The sequence below is a fragment of the Microcaecilia unicolor genome, chromosome 6 (assembly GCF_901765095.1).
Source record: "Microcaecilia unicolor chromosome 6, aMicUni1.1, whole genome shotgun sequence".
NCBI lineage: Eukaryota > Metazoa > Chordata > Amphibia > Gymnophiona > Siphonopidae > Microcaecilia > Microcaecilia unicolor.
In genome coordinates, this window is record NC_044036.1 from 237,066,406 (window position 1) to 237,082,291 (window position 15,886).

Genomic DNA, 15,886 nt, shown 5'->3' on the forward strand with positions numbered 1-15,886 from the left:
CTGGATCCGATGGACTGCGGCAAGCTGGAGCAGGTAGTTGATCAGGCAGGCTGGAACAAGTTGGAGCAGAGGACTGGAACAGGCAGGGATAAGCTGGATCCGACGGACTGGGACAAGCTGGAGCAGGTAGCTGGAACAAGCAGGGAGAGGCTGAATCAGGTGGACTGGAACAAGCTGGATCAGGAGAGGCTGGATCAGGTGGGCTGGAACAAGCTGGATCAGGCGGGCTGGCACAGCTGAAGCAGAAGGACTGGAGCAAACAGGGAGAAGCTGAGCAGGCAGGTTGGAATAAGCTGGATCGGGCGGGCTGGAAGAAGCTGGAGCAGATGGCTGGCACAAACAGGGAGGAGCTGGATCAGGCGGACTGGAACAGGCTGGTGCAGATGGACTGGGACGAGGTGGATCAGGCGGGCTGGAATAAGCTGGAGTAGATGGCCGGAACAGGCAGGGAGAAGCTGGATCCGACGGACTGCGGCTGGAACAAGCAGGGAGAAGCTGGATCCGATGGCCTGCGGCAAGCTGGAGCAGGTAGCTGGAACAAGCAGGGAGAGGCTGGAGCAGGTAGCTGAAACATGCAGGGAGAGGCCGGACGAGCTGGATCAGGTGGGCTGGAGCAAGCTGGGGCAGATGGCTGGAACAAGCAGGGAGAATCTGGATCCGACGGACTGGGACAAGCTGGAGCAGATGACTGGAACAAGCAGGGAGAAGCTGGATCCGACGGACTGGGACAAGCTGGAGCAGGTAGTTGGAACATGCAGGGAGAGGCTGGATCCGGCGGGCTGGATGGGCTGGCTGGAACGGCAGAGAGGAATTGGGTCAGGTGGCGAGGAACGCTCCGAACAGATGTACCGGAACAGGCAGGTGGGTTGGAACAGGCCGATGGATCAGAGCAGGCAGGGAAAAGTTGGGTCTGCAGACTGGAACAAGCTGGGGCCGGTGGACACTGCTTCTGTCGGCCCGACGCAAAGGGTGCTGGATGCAGCCAGACGCAGGCCGGGGCTGATGGACTCTGCTTCCCGCTGTTCCTGGTCGCGCCCCGAAGCCACCGCGTGGTCAGCAACTGCAGTTCGCGCCCAGACCGTTCTGGCCGGGGAGTGTGGCGGCAGTGCACGGGACCACGGGCGCGACCGGTGCGGCAGACTACGGCCCGCCTGGCCCCTCCGGAGTGCACGGGGCAAGGCAGAGAGGCCGCGGGAACCGGACTACAGTGGGGGAAGGCCGCAGCCACGCGGCAGGCAGGTGGCAGATAGCCGCAGTCAACCCGGGCAGCGCCGCACACCCGCTTCGGAGACTAAGGAAGCCGCCGCAGATCTCGCCCGACGGCTCCCCCGATGTCCGCTCCCCTCCTCTTCCCCCTGAACGATCCGGGAGGGTCTAGGACAGCACAGGTAAGTCCTAATCCCTAGGGCCCCCGGAGCTCGTCACGGAGCTTCCTACCTGGTGGCCATTTTGGTTCTCATAATGTGACTATATATGAGACTTTCCCCTTAAAAAAACACAAGAGCTGTTTACTCCAGACAGTCCTATCTACCACAGAGTTTTGTGCATGAGTATTTGTAAGTAGAATAGGGTTGCATAAGTTTCACAATATTTCTAGGATAAGCAGCATAAAATCTGTTTTACTCTTTTAGGATCTTGCTAGATACTTGGACCTGTTGGAAACAGGATACTGGGCTTGATGGGCCTTCGGTCTGTCCCAATATGGCAGTGCTTATGTTCTTATATTCTTAAGTTTGTCTCAATGACTTGTACTCATCTTGTCTATCTATATGTCTGAATCTCACTTGCCCCCTCCCCACCTATTAAGATATTTCATTGTATTATATTGACGATGTGAGCATCATATCCATGATTGTTTGAATGTTCTAAGGTGTTTCATTTGTATTATGCTAATACTGTGAGGATTATATCTGTTATGTTAATGTTTACTGTGCTGCTTGTTCCTTTTGCTATTATTATACTGTTAGGTTGTTTATATTAAGCTATACCTGTTGTACACTGCCTTGGGTGAATCTTTGCAGTTAATAAATCCCAATAAATAGATATTACCAACTTTCTAGGGAGCAGATTAATTTTTGGAAATGTAGTATAAATAATTAAGCAGGTTATTTTCTGGAGAAAACATCATTTTAGCTCTGCTTTGTTCTTCATCCTTCCATCAACTTTTAGACTAAAACATGACAAATCCCATATCCTCCTTCAGACAAAGGGGATTTCTCACCCTGTAATTAGGGTGATACTTTTATGGAAACAGGAATATTGTGTGTGACACTGGGAATCTTATGTGAGAATACTTTTCTGCTTAAACATCAAGGAGGATTTCAGGTAATGAAATGAATAGGCTGAGAGTCTCCTTAGAGCTGCTATTTTTTCACTAATCATATACTGTATCTGAAAATGCATAAATAGTGTCATATCAGTTCATGTATACCAGTGCTGGTGCATGAATCAGTTTGCTTAAAAATCTTTATCGTGGGCTAATGTTTCATAGTTTGCAAAGAATTTAGGCCTCTTCAGCTACCTCATCTCTGCTTTACAGACTGGAACACTGGTGGTGATGATCTCAGTGCCTCTTTTGCACACATCACCAGCAAAGTTCTGCTTCAACAGTGCTGCATTATTTCTGAGCAGCTTGTATTAACTGAGTATAACATTGTGATACTGTATGCAATCTGTGCTTTTTGTTTTGCTATATCACATGATACATTGAACATCTTGCAAAAGTATTAATAGTCATGGAAATGGAAAGAGGTTAGAGCCAGGCACAGTGCTGCTTGCAAACGTTGTGCCACACAGCTATGCAAGAGGCCTCTCTTCTAACTAGTATTATGTGTGTAGTTCTGCTCATGCATTACCCCTGTACTGGATTCTCTCTCTTCCCTCATTAAAGTACTAAAGCCCCTATATACAGCTCTGTAACTGCACCTGAGTCTTTATCAGCAGCATCCTCTGCCATTCCAGTAGATACCTACACACAGCTCTGCAAGCATTCCTGAATCCTGCCTTGCAGCACTCCTGCTATTCTAGTAATAAGACCCATAAATAGCTCTGCCAGTACACTTCGATTCTGCCCTGCAGTATTGTCTGCTATTTCTATACTGTGACACTGAAGCGGTTCTGCTTATGCACCCAAGTGCCAGGCCACCCTTCAAGGGTGGGGGTGATCACTGAGGAACCCACCCACAATAACCAGGCCCCCTGCAACCAGTCACAGAATCTATGACAAGGCAGAATTGTTGTGTAGAGCCTGAGTTCTTTCATTAAAGCTTGGAGTCCATGGGTCAATTTTAGCAGACAATGGAAAAGGTGCTGGTACTCAGTACCCCCAAGTACACCCTCAAAAAAAGCCCTGTGCCTTAGTCTCATTATTCTGGATTATTTCAGTTCTTTATCTTTCCCTTCACAATTGTCAGTTCATCTCAACTAGTCACTCTCTTTTCCAATATTCTCATACTCAACCCATGGACACAAATATTCACACAGTACAGCCAACGGCAAGAAGCAGCCTTCTCCAAGTACCTGCGTTTTGTGTCTTTCAGAGCACGGTTGGGGAAAACCGGTGGCTCCAGGAGCAACTGATGAATCTGTTGTTGAAATACTGTGACTTGGAGACAGTTGCCTGGTGGGCTGTCCACTACAGCCTCCCCAAAGAATCCCTGCCTTGTGGAGTGGCAGAAGAAATGCAGAACCTCAAAATCCTGGACAGGTGAAAGCTTTGTCTGTCTAAACTACTATGCTTGACTTTCTGCAATATCCACACTGCTCATGGTTTGTGTGGAAGGGGCACAAGTTCAGCAGGGCTTGTATGTACTGGTACTAGGAAGACACATCTAATAACAAAATTTCAGACTTATTTTATTTATTTATTGCCTGATGTTTGTTCACCAATTCAGATTGCATTTTCTTGGCCAAGTACAAATGTCATGCAAATACACTTGTATATAAATAATATGAATTCTAATATACCTAAAAACAATCTTACAAATACAAACCTTAAATAAATAACAGTACAATATAATGGCTTAGATTTATTGAAACGCAGTACTACATGCTAACAGTGTTAATGTGTGTTATTAGTAAACAGGTCTCATTGCATACAATGGTGCCTGTGATAAATAATGTATGGCTATCAATACACATGAAGGTAATCTCCTCTTATTTTAAACCGAAAATCTAGAAAAATTAGGAGAACTTAATATTTGTGCATTTGGCCTAAAAGGCCTTAATACACATAGTTGAACTTCATTCTTCGTGTGTTTAGAGGAAAGGCCTCAAGAAGCCCCCGGCTATAGTATTTTTAGCTTTGGGGGCTAGGCTGCTTCATCATCGGCCTGAAAACCTCGGAGTGTGAAGTCTTTGTGCAACACTTGTCTACCTCAACACAGTTTATCATATATTATTATTAGGTTAGGAACAACTTGAGCTTATTTAGTTGTGTCCTGCTGACGGGTCTCCTCAACGCTTATTCTGACCACGGCCTACGATGGCCAACGTTTCATCCACCTGCCTCAGGGTCCTGTGGTCTGCGTTGATCTAGTACAAAAGAAAAAACACATTAGCGTTCCTACCAATGCTGCTTCCATAATAACAGTTCTTTGCTGTGCTCTTGTACCTCCGCTCAGATAGAGCTTTGGAAGACAGATGCATCAAAAGATGGCCGCCCTTAATATAGACGATTACGTCAGACGCCAGATTTGTGCTTGGCCAATCAGTATGTTGCTTAGAAGTCTAAGATTTAACCACTTGCGGGGAGCTCAGAGGCACATAAGATTTATACAGACTAACTGGGATCCAGTAATGCAAAGAAAAACTTCAAAGGAATCTTGAAAAGAGATCCTCAAAAGAAATCTTCAAAAGAAATGGCACTATTCTATTCTTCCATTCAAACCTTCAGGGGCTAGAGAATTCAGTCGGAATATCCAACGTTGCTCAATCTGTGCGAGCGTCCTTTTTCTATTTCCTCCTATACGATCTAAGGAGACTCCAATATGTTGCAATACAAAACATTTTAGTTGTGAGAAGGTATGCTGCGCAATCTCACAGTGGTAAGCTAGAGGCAACATACTCTTTTTTTTTTTTTTTTTTTTTAATCGTGCTCCTGTTCAATGAATCGAACATACAATGGATGTGTTGTGTGCCCCACATAGATCTTCTTACAGGGGCAGATAATACAGTACACTACATAATCTGACCTACAATCGGTGTTAACCTTCAAAGTGTATTCTTGTGCTGTCTTCGGATGTTTGAACAGAGCTAGTTTGAGCATTATATCACACATGCAGCAGTCTTCACACTTTCTGTGTCCTCTATAGATCTGTGTAGTTATCAACTGAGCAGGTAACAAAGAGGGGCATAGTAGCTCTTTTAGATTCCTTGAACGACTATAGGCAAATCTGATTCTCATATTGGCAAATATGGATACAGTTTGTAAAATGCCCCAATGATCCTTAATAATCTTAGTTACTCTGCTGTTTTCATTCGTATATCATAATATCATTTTCATCCTGGGGTGTTTTTACTTTCTCTTTCTGATGTATCAAAAGCTCATGATGGTTATATTTAGCTCTCCGAAAGGCCTGTTTAACTACTATCTTCGGGTACCCCCCTCTGTTGTAGACGTTTACTTAAGTCTTTCGCCTGACAGCGAAAATCCTCATCCTCAGAGCACAGGCGATGGTATCGTAACATTTGAGAAAATGGTAGGCTATCTTTAAGGAATCTGGGATGGCAGCTGGAATATTGTAGGAGATTATTCACATCAGTCTTTTTGCGAAACACTGTAGTTCTAAAGGTTGAAACTCCTTTTGTAACCTGCACATCCAGATAGTCAATCTTCTCTTCTTCATGTCGGCAAGTGAATTTGATAGTATGATGGCATTGATTCAAATACTGGAGAAATACTTCTAGTGTATGTACATCAGCCTGCCAGGTCGCACCCATAGCAACTCCCGAAACTTGCTGAAAGATTTTCTTGTTAAACTGGAAATAATTCTTTTTCATAGCAAGAGTAGCCAATTTTACCACAAATGATGTCAATGGTTCCCCGTGCTGATGCAAAAGTGTTTGCTCTATAACTTCAAGAGCCTCATCTTGAGGAATAGAGGTATAGAGGGAAACCACATCTAGTGTTACTAGCAACGTGTCCTCTAAAGGTGCTTCCCATGCATCTAGTAATTGCATAAAGTGCGTGGAGTCCCTTATATAAGATCTTTTTAGGGGAACCAAAGGATGTAAATAGGAGTTGCTATGGGTGCGACCTTAGCACCCTCAGTTGCCAATCTGTTCATGTCACAATTTGAAGAAAAATTTGTATATGTAAGCACTTTCTGGGCACACATCAAACTTTGGATCAGATTTATTGATGACATATTTCTTATCTGGCAGGCTGATGTACATACACTAGAAGTATTTCTCCAGTATTTGAATCAATGCCATCATACTATCAAATTCACTTGCCGACATGAAGTAGAGAAGATTGACTATCTGGATGTGCAGGTTACAAAAGGAGTCTCAACCTTTAGAACTACAGTGTTTTGCAAAAATACTGATGTGAATAGTCTCCTACAATATTCCAGCTGCCATCCCAGATTCTTTAAAGATAGCCTACCATTTTCTCAAATGTTACGGTACCGTCGCCTGTGCTCTGAGGATGAGGATTTTTGCTGTCAGGCGAAAGACTTAAGTAAACGTCTACAACAGAGGGGGTACCCGAAGACAGTAGTTAAACAGGCCTTTCGGAGAGCTAAATATAACCATCATGAGCTTTTGATACATCAGAAAGAGAAAGTAAAAACCCCCCAGGATGAAAATGATATTATGATATACGAATGAAACCAGCAGAGTAACTACGATTATTAAGGATCATTGGGGCATTTTACAAACTGTATCCATATTTGCCAATATGAGAATCAGATTCACCTATAGTCGTTCAAGGAATCTAAAAGAACTACTATGCCCCTCTTTGTTACCTGCTCAGTTGATAACTACACAGATCTATAGAGGACACAGAAAGTGTGAAGACTGCTGCATGTGTGATATGATGCTCAAATTAGCTCTGTTCAAACATCCGAAGACAGCACAAGAATACACTTTGAAGGTTAACACCGATTGTAGGTCAGATTATGTAGTGTACTGTATTATCTGCCCCTGTAAGAAGATCTATGTGGGGCACACAACACATCCATTGTATGTTCGATTCATTGAACACAAGAGCACAATTAAAATAAAAAAAGAGTACGTCGCCTCTAGCTTACCACTGTGAGATTGCGCAGCATACCTTCTCACAACTAAAATGTTTTGTATTGCAACATATTGGAGTCTCCTTAGATCGTATAGGAGGAAATAGAAAAAGGACGCTCGTACAGAGTGAGCAACGTTGGATATTCCGACTGAATTATCTAGCCCCTGAAGGTTTGAATGGAAGGATAGAATGGTGTCATTTCTTTTGAAGATTTCTTTTGAAGATCTCTTTTCAAGTTTCCTTTGAAGTTTTTCTTTGAATTACTGGATCTCAGTTAGTCTGTATAAATCTTATGTGCCTCTGAGCTCCCCGCCAGTGGTTGAGACTTAGACGTCTAAGCAACATACTGATTGGCCAAGCACAAATTTGGCGTCTGACGTAATCGTCTATATTAAGGGCGGCCATCTTTTGATGTATCTGTCTTCCAAAGCTCTATCTGAGCGGAGGTACAAGAGCACAGCAAAGAACTGTTTTTATGGAAGCAGCATTGGTAGGAACGCTAATGTGTTTTTTCTTTTGTACTAGATCAACGCAGACCACAGGACCCTGAGGCAGGTGGACGAAATGCTGGCCATCGTAGGCCGTGGTCAGAATAAGCGTTGAGGAGACCTGTCAGAAGCAGGACACAACTAAATAAGCTAAGTTGTTCCTAACGTAATAATAATATATGATAAACTGTGTTGAAGTAGACAAGTGTTGCACAAAGACTTCACACTCCAAGGTTTTCAGGCCGATGACGAAGCAGCCTAGCCCCCAAAGCTAAAAATACTATAGCCGGGGGCTTCTTGAGGCCTTTCCTCTAAACACACGAAGAGTGAAGTTCAACTATGTGTGTTAAGGCCTTTTACGCCAAATGCAGAAATATTAAGTTCTCCTAATTTTTCTAGATTTTCGATAAATAATATATGTTCATGATGTGTAGGTGCATACTTCAGTAGATCTGGTCTAATGAGCTCTTGCACACAGCCTCTCTCAGCATGTGAAAGTCATACAAAAGAATCCCTTATGGTAGAAAATTAGTGGCTTAACAAGCAATGGCAGAGCAATTTCAATGTGATTACCCCATACATTGATTAAAACTTGCTCATTCTCTAAAAGTAATGTTATTTATTATTATTATTTCTTTAGATTTAGTTCACACCTTTTTCAGTAGTAGGTCAAAGTGAGTTACATTCATGTACATTAGGTATTTCCCTGTCTTCAAAGCACTAGAAATCTAGGGAGCCCTTTTACTAAGGTGCACCCAAAAGTGGCCTGTGCTGGTTTAGGCACGTATTTTGGACGCGCGCTGGTCCATTTCCTCAGCACACCTGGAAAAACTGCATTCTTTTAATGTGCTGGAAAATAGACTTGTGGCAAAATGAAAACCAATGTGTATCCGTTTTTGGCCTGAGACCATATTGCTACCCATTGACTTAGTGGTAAGGTCTCACATTCTAACCGGGCTGTAAGTGTCCAGCGCGCGTCAACTGCTGATTACCATGGGGTAAGCGCCACACGGTAGAAAATAGAAAGTATTTTCTACCTTGTGTTTTAGGCACACGCCAAAAATGGAATTACCACCCGGGGCGCGTGGTAGCATCAATTTGGCATATGTTGGACACTCGTAAATGTCTACGCGCCTTTGTAAAAGGGCCCCTAAGCTTGTACCTGAGGTAATGGAGGATTATGTGACTTGCCCAAGATTACATGGAACAGCTGTAGGATTTGAACTAGGCTTCCTTGATTGTCAGCCCAGTGCTGTAACCACTAGGCTACTCCTCATCTCCATAGCGCAACAATACACCCATTCTTGTGGGATAAATACAGAAACAGTATGCATATTTTTGTATTTTGAAAAGCATATGTGTGTTTTCGTTTTTTGTGTGTGTGTGTTTTTGTGTTTGTGTTTTACCTTTACTTTGAAAATTAGTCCAAACTCCATGGCTGAAAAGTAGCCACATACTTTGCAACTATGTGGGAAGATTTAAAATTCTAGCCTAAGCAACTCCATATGCACTTGAAACTTTTAAAGAAGCATATGAGCTTGTTGTGTTTTAGGACAAGGTTTCTTTGTGCTAAAACACAACATGTTGTACAACTGAAGGAGAAAAAACAACTTTTAAAAATAGTAGGGGCTCTTTTACTAAAGGGTTGCCACATGGCAACTCGTAACTACTGCCGGCCCAACTCATCCATCGGCAGTAGTTCTGCCTCTAGCGTGCGCCATTTCCAGCGCTACGGAAAATAAATCTGTAATTTATAATGTGGCACTAACCTGACGGTAATCGCTGCCTAGTTACCACTGGGTTACTGCGGGAGCCCTTACCGCCTTGAGCGTGTGCCATTTCCAGCACTACGGAAAATAAATATATAATTTTGAGTATGGTGCTAACCCTGTGGTAATTACTGCCCAGTTACCACCGGGTTACTGCAGGATGTCTTACCACCACTTCAATGGGTGGCGGTAAGTGCTCCCCCTTCCCCCGAATGGTCACGTGCTAAGAATAATCTTACTGCATGGCCATGACTTTTTTTTAGGGGCCTTTTACCCACTGCGGTAAAAAGGGCCCTAATGCTTGGCAAAAATGGCCTCCGCTGCTACTGCCGGGCCCTTTTTACAGCAGCTTGGTAAAAGGACCCCTTACTGCCCACTATTAAGTGGGAGTTATCTATCTTATCTATCTATATATGTTTTAAAAAATTGTATGGGTAATATCAGGCCGTTTAGATTGCTAAACAACCAAATGCTGTTGGTATCATTATTGGCTAGGAGGTGGTCTTAAGAGTTATCTGTTTAGTTTAGGCGTGCTGAATAGCAGCCCTAACTGAAATGAATAGATCTGGCACAGTCACCACACTACCAGTTGCAGCGCTGGACATACTCAGTGCTGCTGTTTAAATAAATACTGACCGTGCTAGCTGAATATTGACCAGAATAAAGATTGATATTCAACAGAATGGCTGCTACATTGACATAAGCAGATGGCGTCTCTGCTTATCTTTGTTGGATTTTCACCTGTGCTATTTGTTTACATAGGACTGCTGAATTTGTGAGACTAAACTTAAACAGGTCAGTTATCTATTTACATCAGAAAATTATTTATGTAGTCCAGCTTAAATAGATAAAGGTGAGTGTCTAGTGGCTGAATATTGCTGAAGTCTGCTTATCTTGTGGTCTCCATCCCCTGAACTCCTCCATGCCCTCCTATTTTCAAATGGCTAACTTTTTGGCAGATGAGTTGCATGCAAGCTACATAGCAAATGCCAGGCTGCGTTAGACTAGTGGTCCTCCAAGGCTAGCATTCTGTCACTAGCAGTGGCCAAATCTCTTGGAATCACTTTAGAGCACCAAAGAGAGGACTGTTCCATATTGCTCACTTATGAAAATAAGAGATGGGACATCCAATTTGGCTGTGGTGACCCATGTATTATATTTAAGAAAGTATCTTTTTTTTTTTACATCTTCTACCAGTTTGTTTCAGAAATTTGCATCTGGCAGTCACCCTAGGATGATGAGTAGAGTAGCTGATATTTCTCATGTCTTGAGGAACCATGCTTTCCTTCTAGCATAAACAAAGAAGCTGGTAATGATGCCCAAGCAACATATGTGTTGTTGAGTCATCAGTGGTTCACTAAGCTCTTCCTTTGTTGGTTCATCACCCAAGAGCTGAAGATTCTTACAAATAATCATTGATTCCTAACCTGACATCTCTGAGGACGTAAAAAAGAATGTGATATCTTAATCTGTGGTAGTTTGGAGTTAAAATTTTCCATAGATATTTGAAATAAGAAGAATGTTAGGAGGAATAAAAGGGAAACAATGAAAGCATTATGGAGGAGTAAAGAGAGTCTTCTTCCTTAGGAGAAAGGGTTGGCAGCTGTACATGAAAATAAATATTTCCACTACCTATTTTGATATAGCTCGGGTGTGTCACGAATCAGAAGGTCTATTAACCAGCTGTGAGATTTATGGAATCTTTAGATAAAGTGTGACCAGGCCTATCCTAATGCTATTGTTACATAAAAATTTACTTAGAAACATAGGATGTGATGGACTGTTAGACTCTATAGTCTGATTGTAAGCTCTCTTGAGCAGGGACTGTCCTTCCTCATGTTTAAACTTGTACAGCGCTGCGTAACCCTGGCAGCGCTATAGAAATGCTAAGTAGTAGTAGTGTTGCAATGCCATAGATCACACGATCTCTGGAGTTCTTCTTATATCTTCACAACTGGGATCCTCTGTGCTTATCCCAAGATTTCTTGAATTCTATTACTGTTTGGTCTTCACTACCTCCACTGAAAGACCATTCATTACATTACATTACAGGAAGATCGTATAACCCACAACAACTAACAAGTTCTGAGCGGATATCATAAAGAGAGAGAGCATACTCCAGATACTTACACAAAATAGTCCCAAACTAAATTTAAACTAAACATTCATCAATTAGAGACATATTTTCTAAAGGTTTTCAACAGTTTTTTGAACTCAGAGTTATGTTTTCTATCAGGCTTATTTTCGAAAGAGAAGGGTGCCCATCTTTCGACACAAATCGGGAGATGGGCGTCCTTCTCCCAAATCGGCATAATCGAAAGCCAATTTCCATATCATCATGCTGATCAATCCATAGACTGGTGGGTTGTGTCCATCTACCAACAGGTGGAGATAGAGAGCAATCCTTTTGCCTCCCTATATGTGGTCGTGTGCTGCCGGAAACTCAGTATGTTCTCTGTCTCAGCAGGTGGTGGTCACACACAGCAGCAGCTCTGGCTAGGTCTCCAGGCCTAATTCTTAGGTTTTGTTGAGTACCTGGGGTTGAGGACTCTTCTTGAGCAAGTGCAAACCTGGTGGTACCAGGTCCCTCCTTTTCTCCCCCCTCCCGCTGGCTCCGTTAAAAAAAAAAAAAAAAAAAAAAATTGGACGTCCTTTAAGGGCGTTAGAACGTTTATATCAGCGTTTATTGCAGCTGCTCACTGGGACACCAGTTCGTTACAGCTCAGAGCGAGGAGCAGGTCATTTTTACCTTTTGTAGCGGGCAGGGGATTCCCCGATCGGTCACCACGTGGCTTATGGCGTCGGAGGGCGAGGGCACGAGGAATTGTTCTCCGGACCGCGTGTGCGCGTCTAGCGGGGATGTGGTGGTTTCAAAGCCTGAATCGCCCTTTTTCGGCATCAGTTTGGAGTCCGGTCAGTGTCCCGGTTCTTCCTCTGGTGCGGCGGTTTTTTCCGCCGTAAGCGCCCATCCCCCGCTACTCGCCCCCTCCACTTTGGCCGGCCACTCTGCTCGGACGGCTTCTTCTTGGGCCGCCCTTGAGAGACGTTAATGCTATGGTCGCCCTTGATTCGGGCGACGGCAAGAAAGTGGCCAAAGTTAAGCGCCGTTCTTCCCGCACGGCTCCTTCTCGGAGTATCGCGCCGGACGCCATCTTGGATGCGCAGCATGTTTCTCCCCCGCTCTTGCGAGCGCTGGTTGAGGGTGCGTCTAGGGCCGTGGCCCAGGCTGCAGAAGTGCACAGTCTGGGGGGGGTTTCTCCCCTGAGTTCATTTTGCTGCTGCATCGGGCTTTCCTTATGCGAAACGCTGCCCCTGCTCCCCTGTCTGATAAAGGGGTTGAGGCCTCCGGAAGCAAATGCCCTCGGGTGGATTTCCAGGCCCTAGAGGACTCTGTCTCCTCGGATGTAGATGAGGGCAGCGTATCTGAGTTCTCCCAATGGTCCTTTGGGGATTCCCGCTCAGACGGAGCGGATGACCCCTCTGCAGCGCGGATCTTTCGCTCAGAGGATTTGCCCAACCTGTTAGTGCAGGCTATGAGCATTTTGAAGATTTCCTCTCCGGAGGACGTCTCTCCCTCAGCCTCTGCTGGCTCTGCCATTATGCTGGGGACAAAGCGCCCGCCTAGAACCTTCCACGTGCATGAAGCCATGCACACCTTGATTTCGGCTCAATGGGATTTCCCAGAAGCGAGCCTTAAAGTGGCTAGGGCTATGTCCCGCCTCTATCCTCTGCCGGAAGGCGAACGGGAGGCCTTTCTTTGGCCTACCGTGGATTCCTTAAGTGAGTAAGAAAACGGCGTTGCCGGTGGAAGGTGGCACGGCCCTAAAGGACGCCCAAGACAGAAGATTGGAGGGGGCTTTAAAGTCATCCGAGGCGGCTGCTTTAAGTTTGCAGGCCTCAGTTTGCGGCTCTTATGTGGCCAGGGCGTGCCTGACAATTGTGCAGTGGGATTCCCCCTCGGATCCTTCCTTGAGGGCTGATTGGCCGGCCCTGGAATCGGGCTTGGCCTACTTGGCAGACTTGCTGTATGATGTCTTGAGAGCCTCGGCTAAAGGTATGGCTCAGACAGTCTCTGCTCAGCGCTGGCTTTGGCTGAAGCATTGGTCTGCTGACCACGCCTCTGTCTTGCCTGGCTAAGTTGCCTTTTGAAGGCAAGTTGCTCTTTGGGGTCGAGCTGGACAAGATTGTGACTGATCTCGGCACGTACAAGGGCAAGAGGTTACCGGAGGTCAGGGCTCGGGCCAGTGGTGCCCGCCCCGGTTCCTCCAAAGGACGGTTTCAGGAAGCCCGTCGGTATCGCCCGGGCAAGTTGGGCTCCTCTGCCCCCTCTTCCTTCAAGAGGAACTTCTCCCCCAAGCAGCATTCCTTTCGCAGAGACCGCCGTCCCAGAGGTGCGTCCTCCAGTCCTCCCCCAGGGTCTCGTACCCAATGATGGGGCCCTGGTCCATGGCCCAGAGCAGATTGGAGGACGACCTTTAAGAGACGGGTTTGTGCACTCTCCCTGCAAGTCTTCGGTCAAAGCTGTGGCAGTGCAGCAGACCTTGGACAATATGATCCGCCTGGGTGCGGTCGTTCCGGTGCCAGAAGATCAGCTTGGCAAGGGACGTTACTCCATTTACTTTGTGGTACCAAAGAAAGGAGGTTCTGTGCGGCCTATCTTCGACCTCAAAGGGGTCAATCGGGCCTTGAAAGTTCGACACTTCCGAATGGAGACTCTCCGCTCTGTTATAGCGGCAGTGAAAGCAGGGGAGTTCCTGGCATCCTTGGACATCAAGGAAGCTTACTTGCATATTCCCATCTGGCATCCTCATCAACGCTTTCTGCGTTTTGCAGTCCTGGGCCGACACTTCCAGTTCAGAGCCCTCCCGTTCGGGTTGGATACTGCTCCGCGGACCTTCTCCAAAGTAATGGTGGTCATCGCGGCCTTCCTACGAAAGGAAGGAGTACAAGTCCATCCTTATCTGGACGACTGGTTGATCCGAGCTCCCTCTTATGCAGAGTGCGGCAGAGCTGTAGACCGGGTGATTGCTCTTTTGAGCTCCCTGGGGTGGATCATCAACTGGGAGAAAAGCCAGCTGCGCCCGACTCAGTCCCTGGAGTATCTGGGAGTTCGTTTTGACACCCAAGTGGGCAGAGTGTACCTGCCAGACAATCGGATTGTCAAGCTTCAGGCTCAGGTGGACCAGTTCCTAGTAGCCTCTCCTCTTCGGGCTTGGGACTATGTGCAGCTGTTGGGCTCTGACGGCCACGATGGAAGTAGTGCCCTGGACCAGGGCCCATATGAGACCACTACAGCTCTCTCTGCTGCAGCGATGGACTCCAGTGTCGGAGGATTACGCTGTGCACCTTTCCTTGGATCCAGCGGTGCGCAAGGCGCTGAGCTGGTGGCTGAGGACAGACAAGCTGTCCACAGGAATGCCTCTTTTGACCCCGGAATGGGTTGTCGTCACGACGGACGCCTCTTTGACGAGCTGGGGAGCCCACTGCTTGGGAAGGACAGCGCAGGGGCTCTGGTCTCCTGCAGAGGCAAAGTGGTCTATCAACCTCCTGGCACTCAGAGCCATTCGGTTGGCGCTTTTGGAGTTTCTCCCGGTACTATGTCAATCGCCAGGGAGGTACCAAGAGCGCCCCTCTAGCCAAGGAGGCCATGAAGCTATGCCAATGGGCGGAAGCGAACCTGGAACAGCTTTCGGCGGCCCACATTGCGGGAATCATGAATGTCAAGGCGGACTTTCTCAGTCGCCATACCTTGGATCCCGGAGAGTGGCAGCTATCGGCTCAGGCGTTCTTGGACATCACGAAGCACTGGGGCCAGCCGAGCTTAGATCTGATGGCGTCATCGGCCATTTGCCAAGTGCCGCGCTTTTTCAGCAGAGGACGGGACCCTCGCTCTCTGGGAGTAGATGCTTTTCTCCAACGGTGGCCAACACAGGAGCTTCTCTATGTGTTCCCGCCCTGGCCCATGTTGGGCAGGGTGCTAGACTGGGTGGCAAAGCATCCGGGTCGGATAATCCTGGTGTGTCCAGACTGGCCCAGACGTCCCTGGTATGCGGACTTGATCAGGCTCTCGGTGGACGGCCCTCTGCGGCTGCCAGCGGTGCGGGGCCTGTTGCACCAGGGTCCCGTGGTGATGGAGGATCCCTCCTCCTTTGGTCTTACGGCCTGGCTATTGAGCGGCAGCGTCTGAGGAAGAAGGGCTTCTCAGACAAGGTCATCGTCACTATGCTGAGAACGAGGAAGCGCTCTACTTCTACTGCTTATGCCAGGGTTTGGCGTACCTTTGCATCGTGGTGTGAGGCAGGCTCTCTTTCTCCCTTCACTGCTCCAATTTCTTCAGTGTTGGCGTTCCTGCAAGTAAGTCTGGAGAAAGGCCTGTCGCTCAGTTCCCT

General features: G+C 46.4%; 1 protein-coding gene across 1 annotated transcript in view; it reads left to right on the top strand.

The window, feature by feature from the left end:
- EXD3 (exonuclease 3'-5' domain containing 3) overlaps nucleotides 1-15,886 on the top strand; it is a 719,658-nt gene that overhangs the window by 446,971 nt on the left and 256,801 nt on the right. The window contains exons 12-13 of the mRNA XM_030206809.1: nucleotides 3,540-3,706; nucleotides 10,260-10,292. Coding sequence (XP_030062669.1) covers nucleotides 3,540-3,706; nucleotides 10,260-10,292 — 200 coding nt within the window. The remainder of the gene's footprint in view (nucleotides 1-3,539; nucleotides 3,707-10,259; nucleotides 10,293-15,886) is intronic.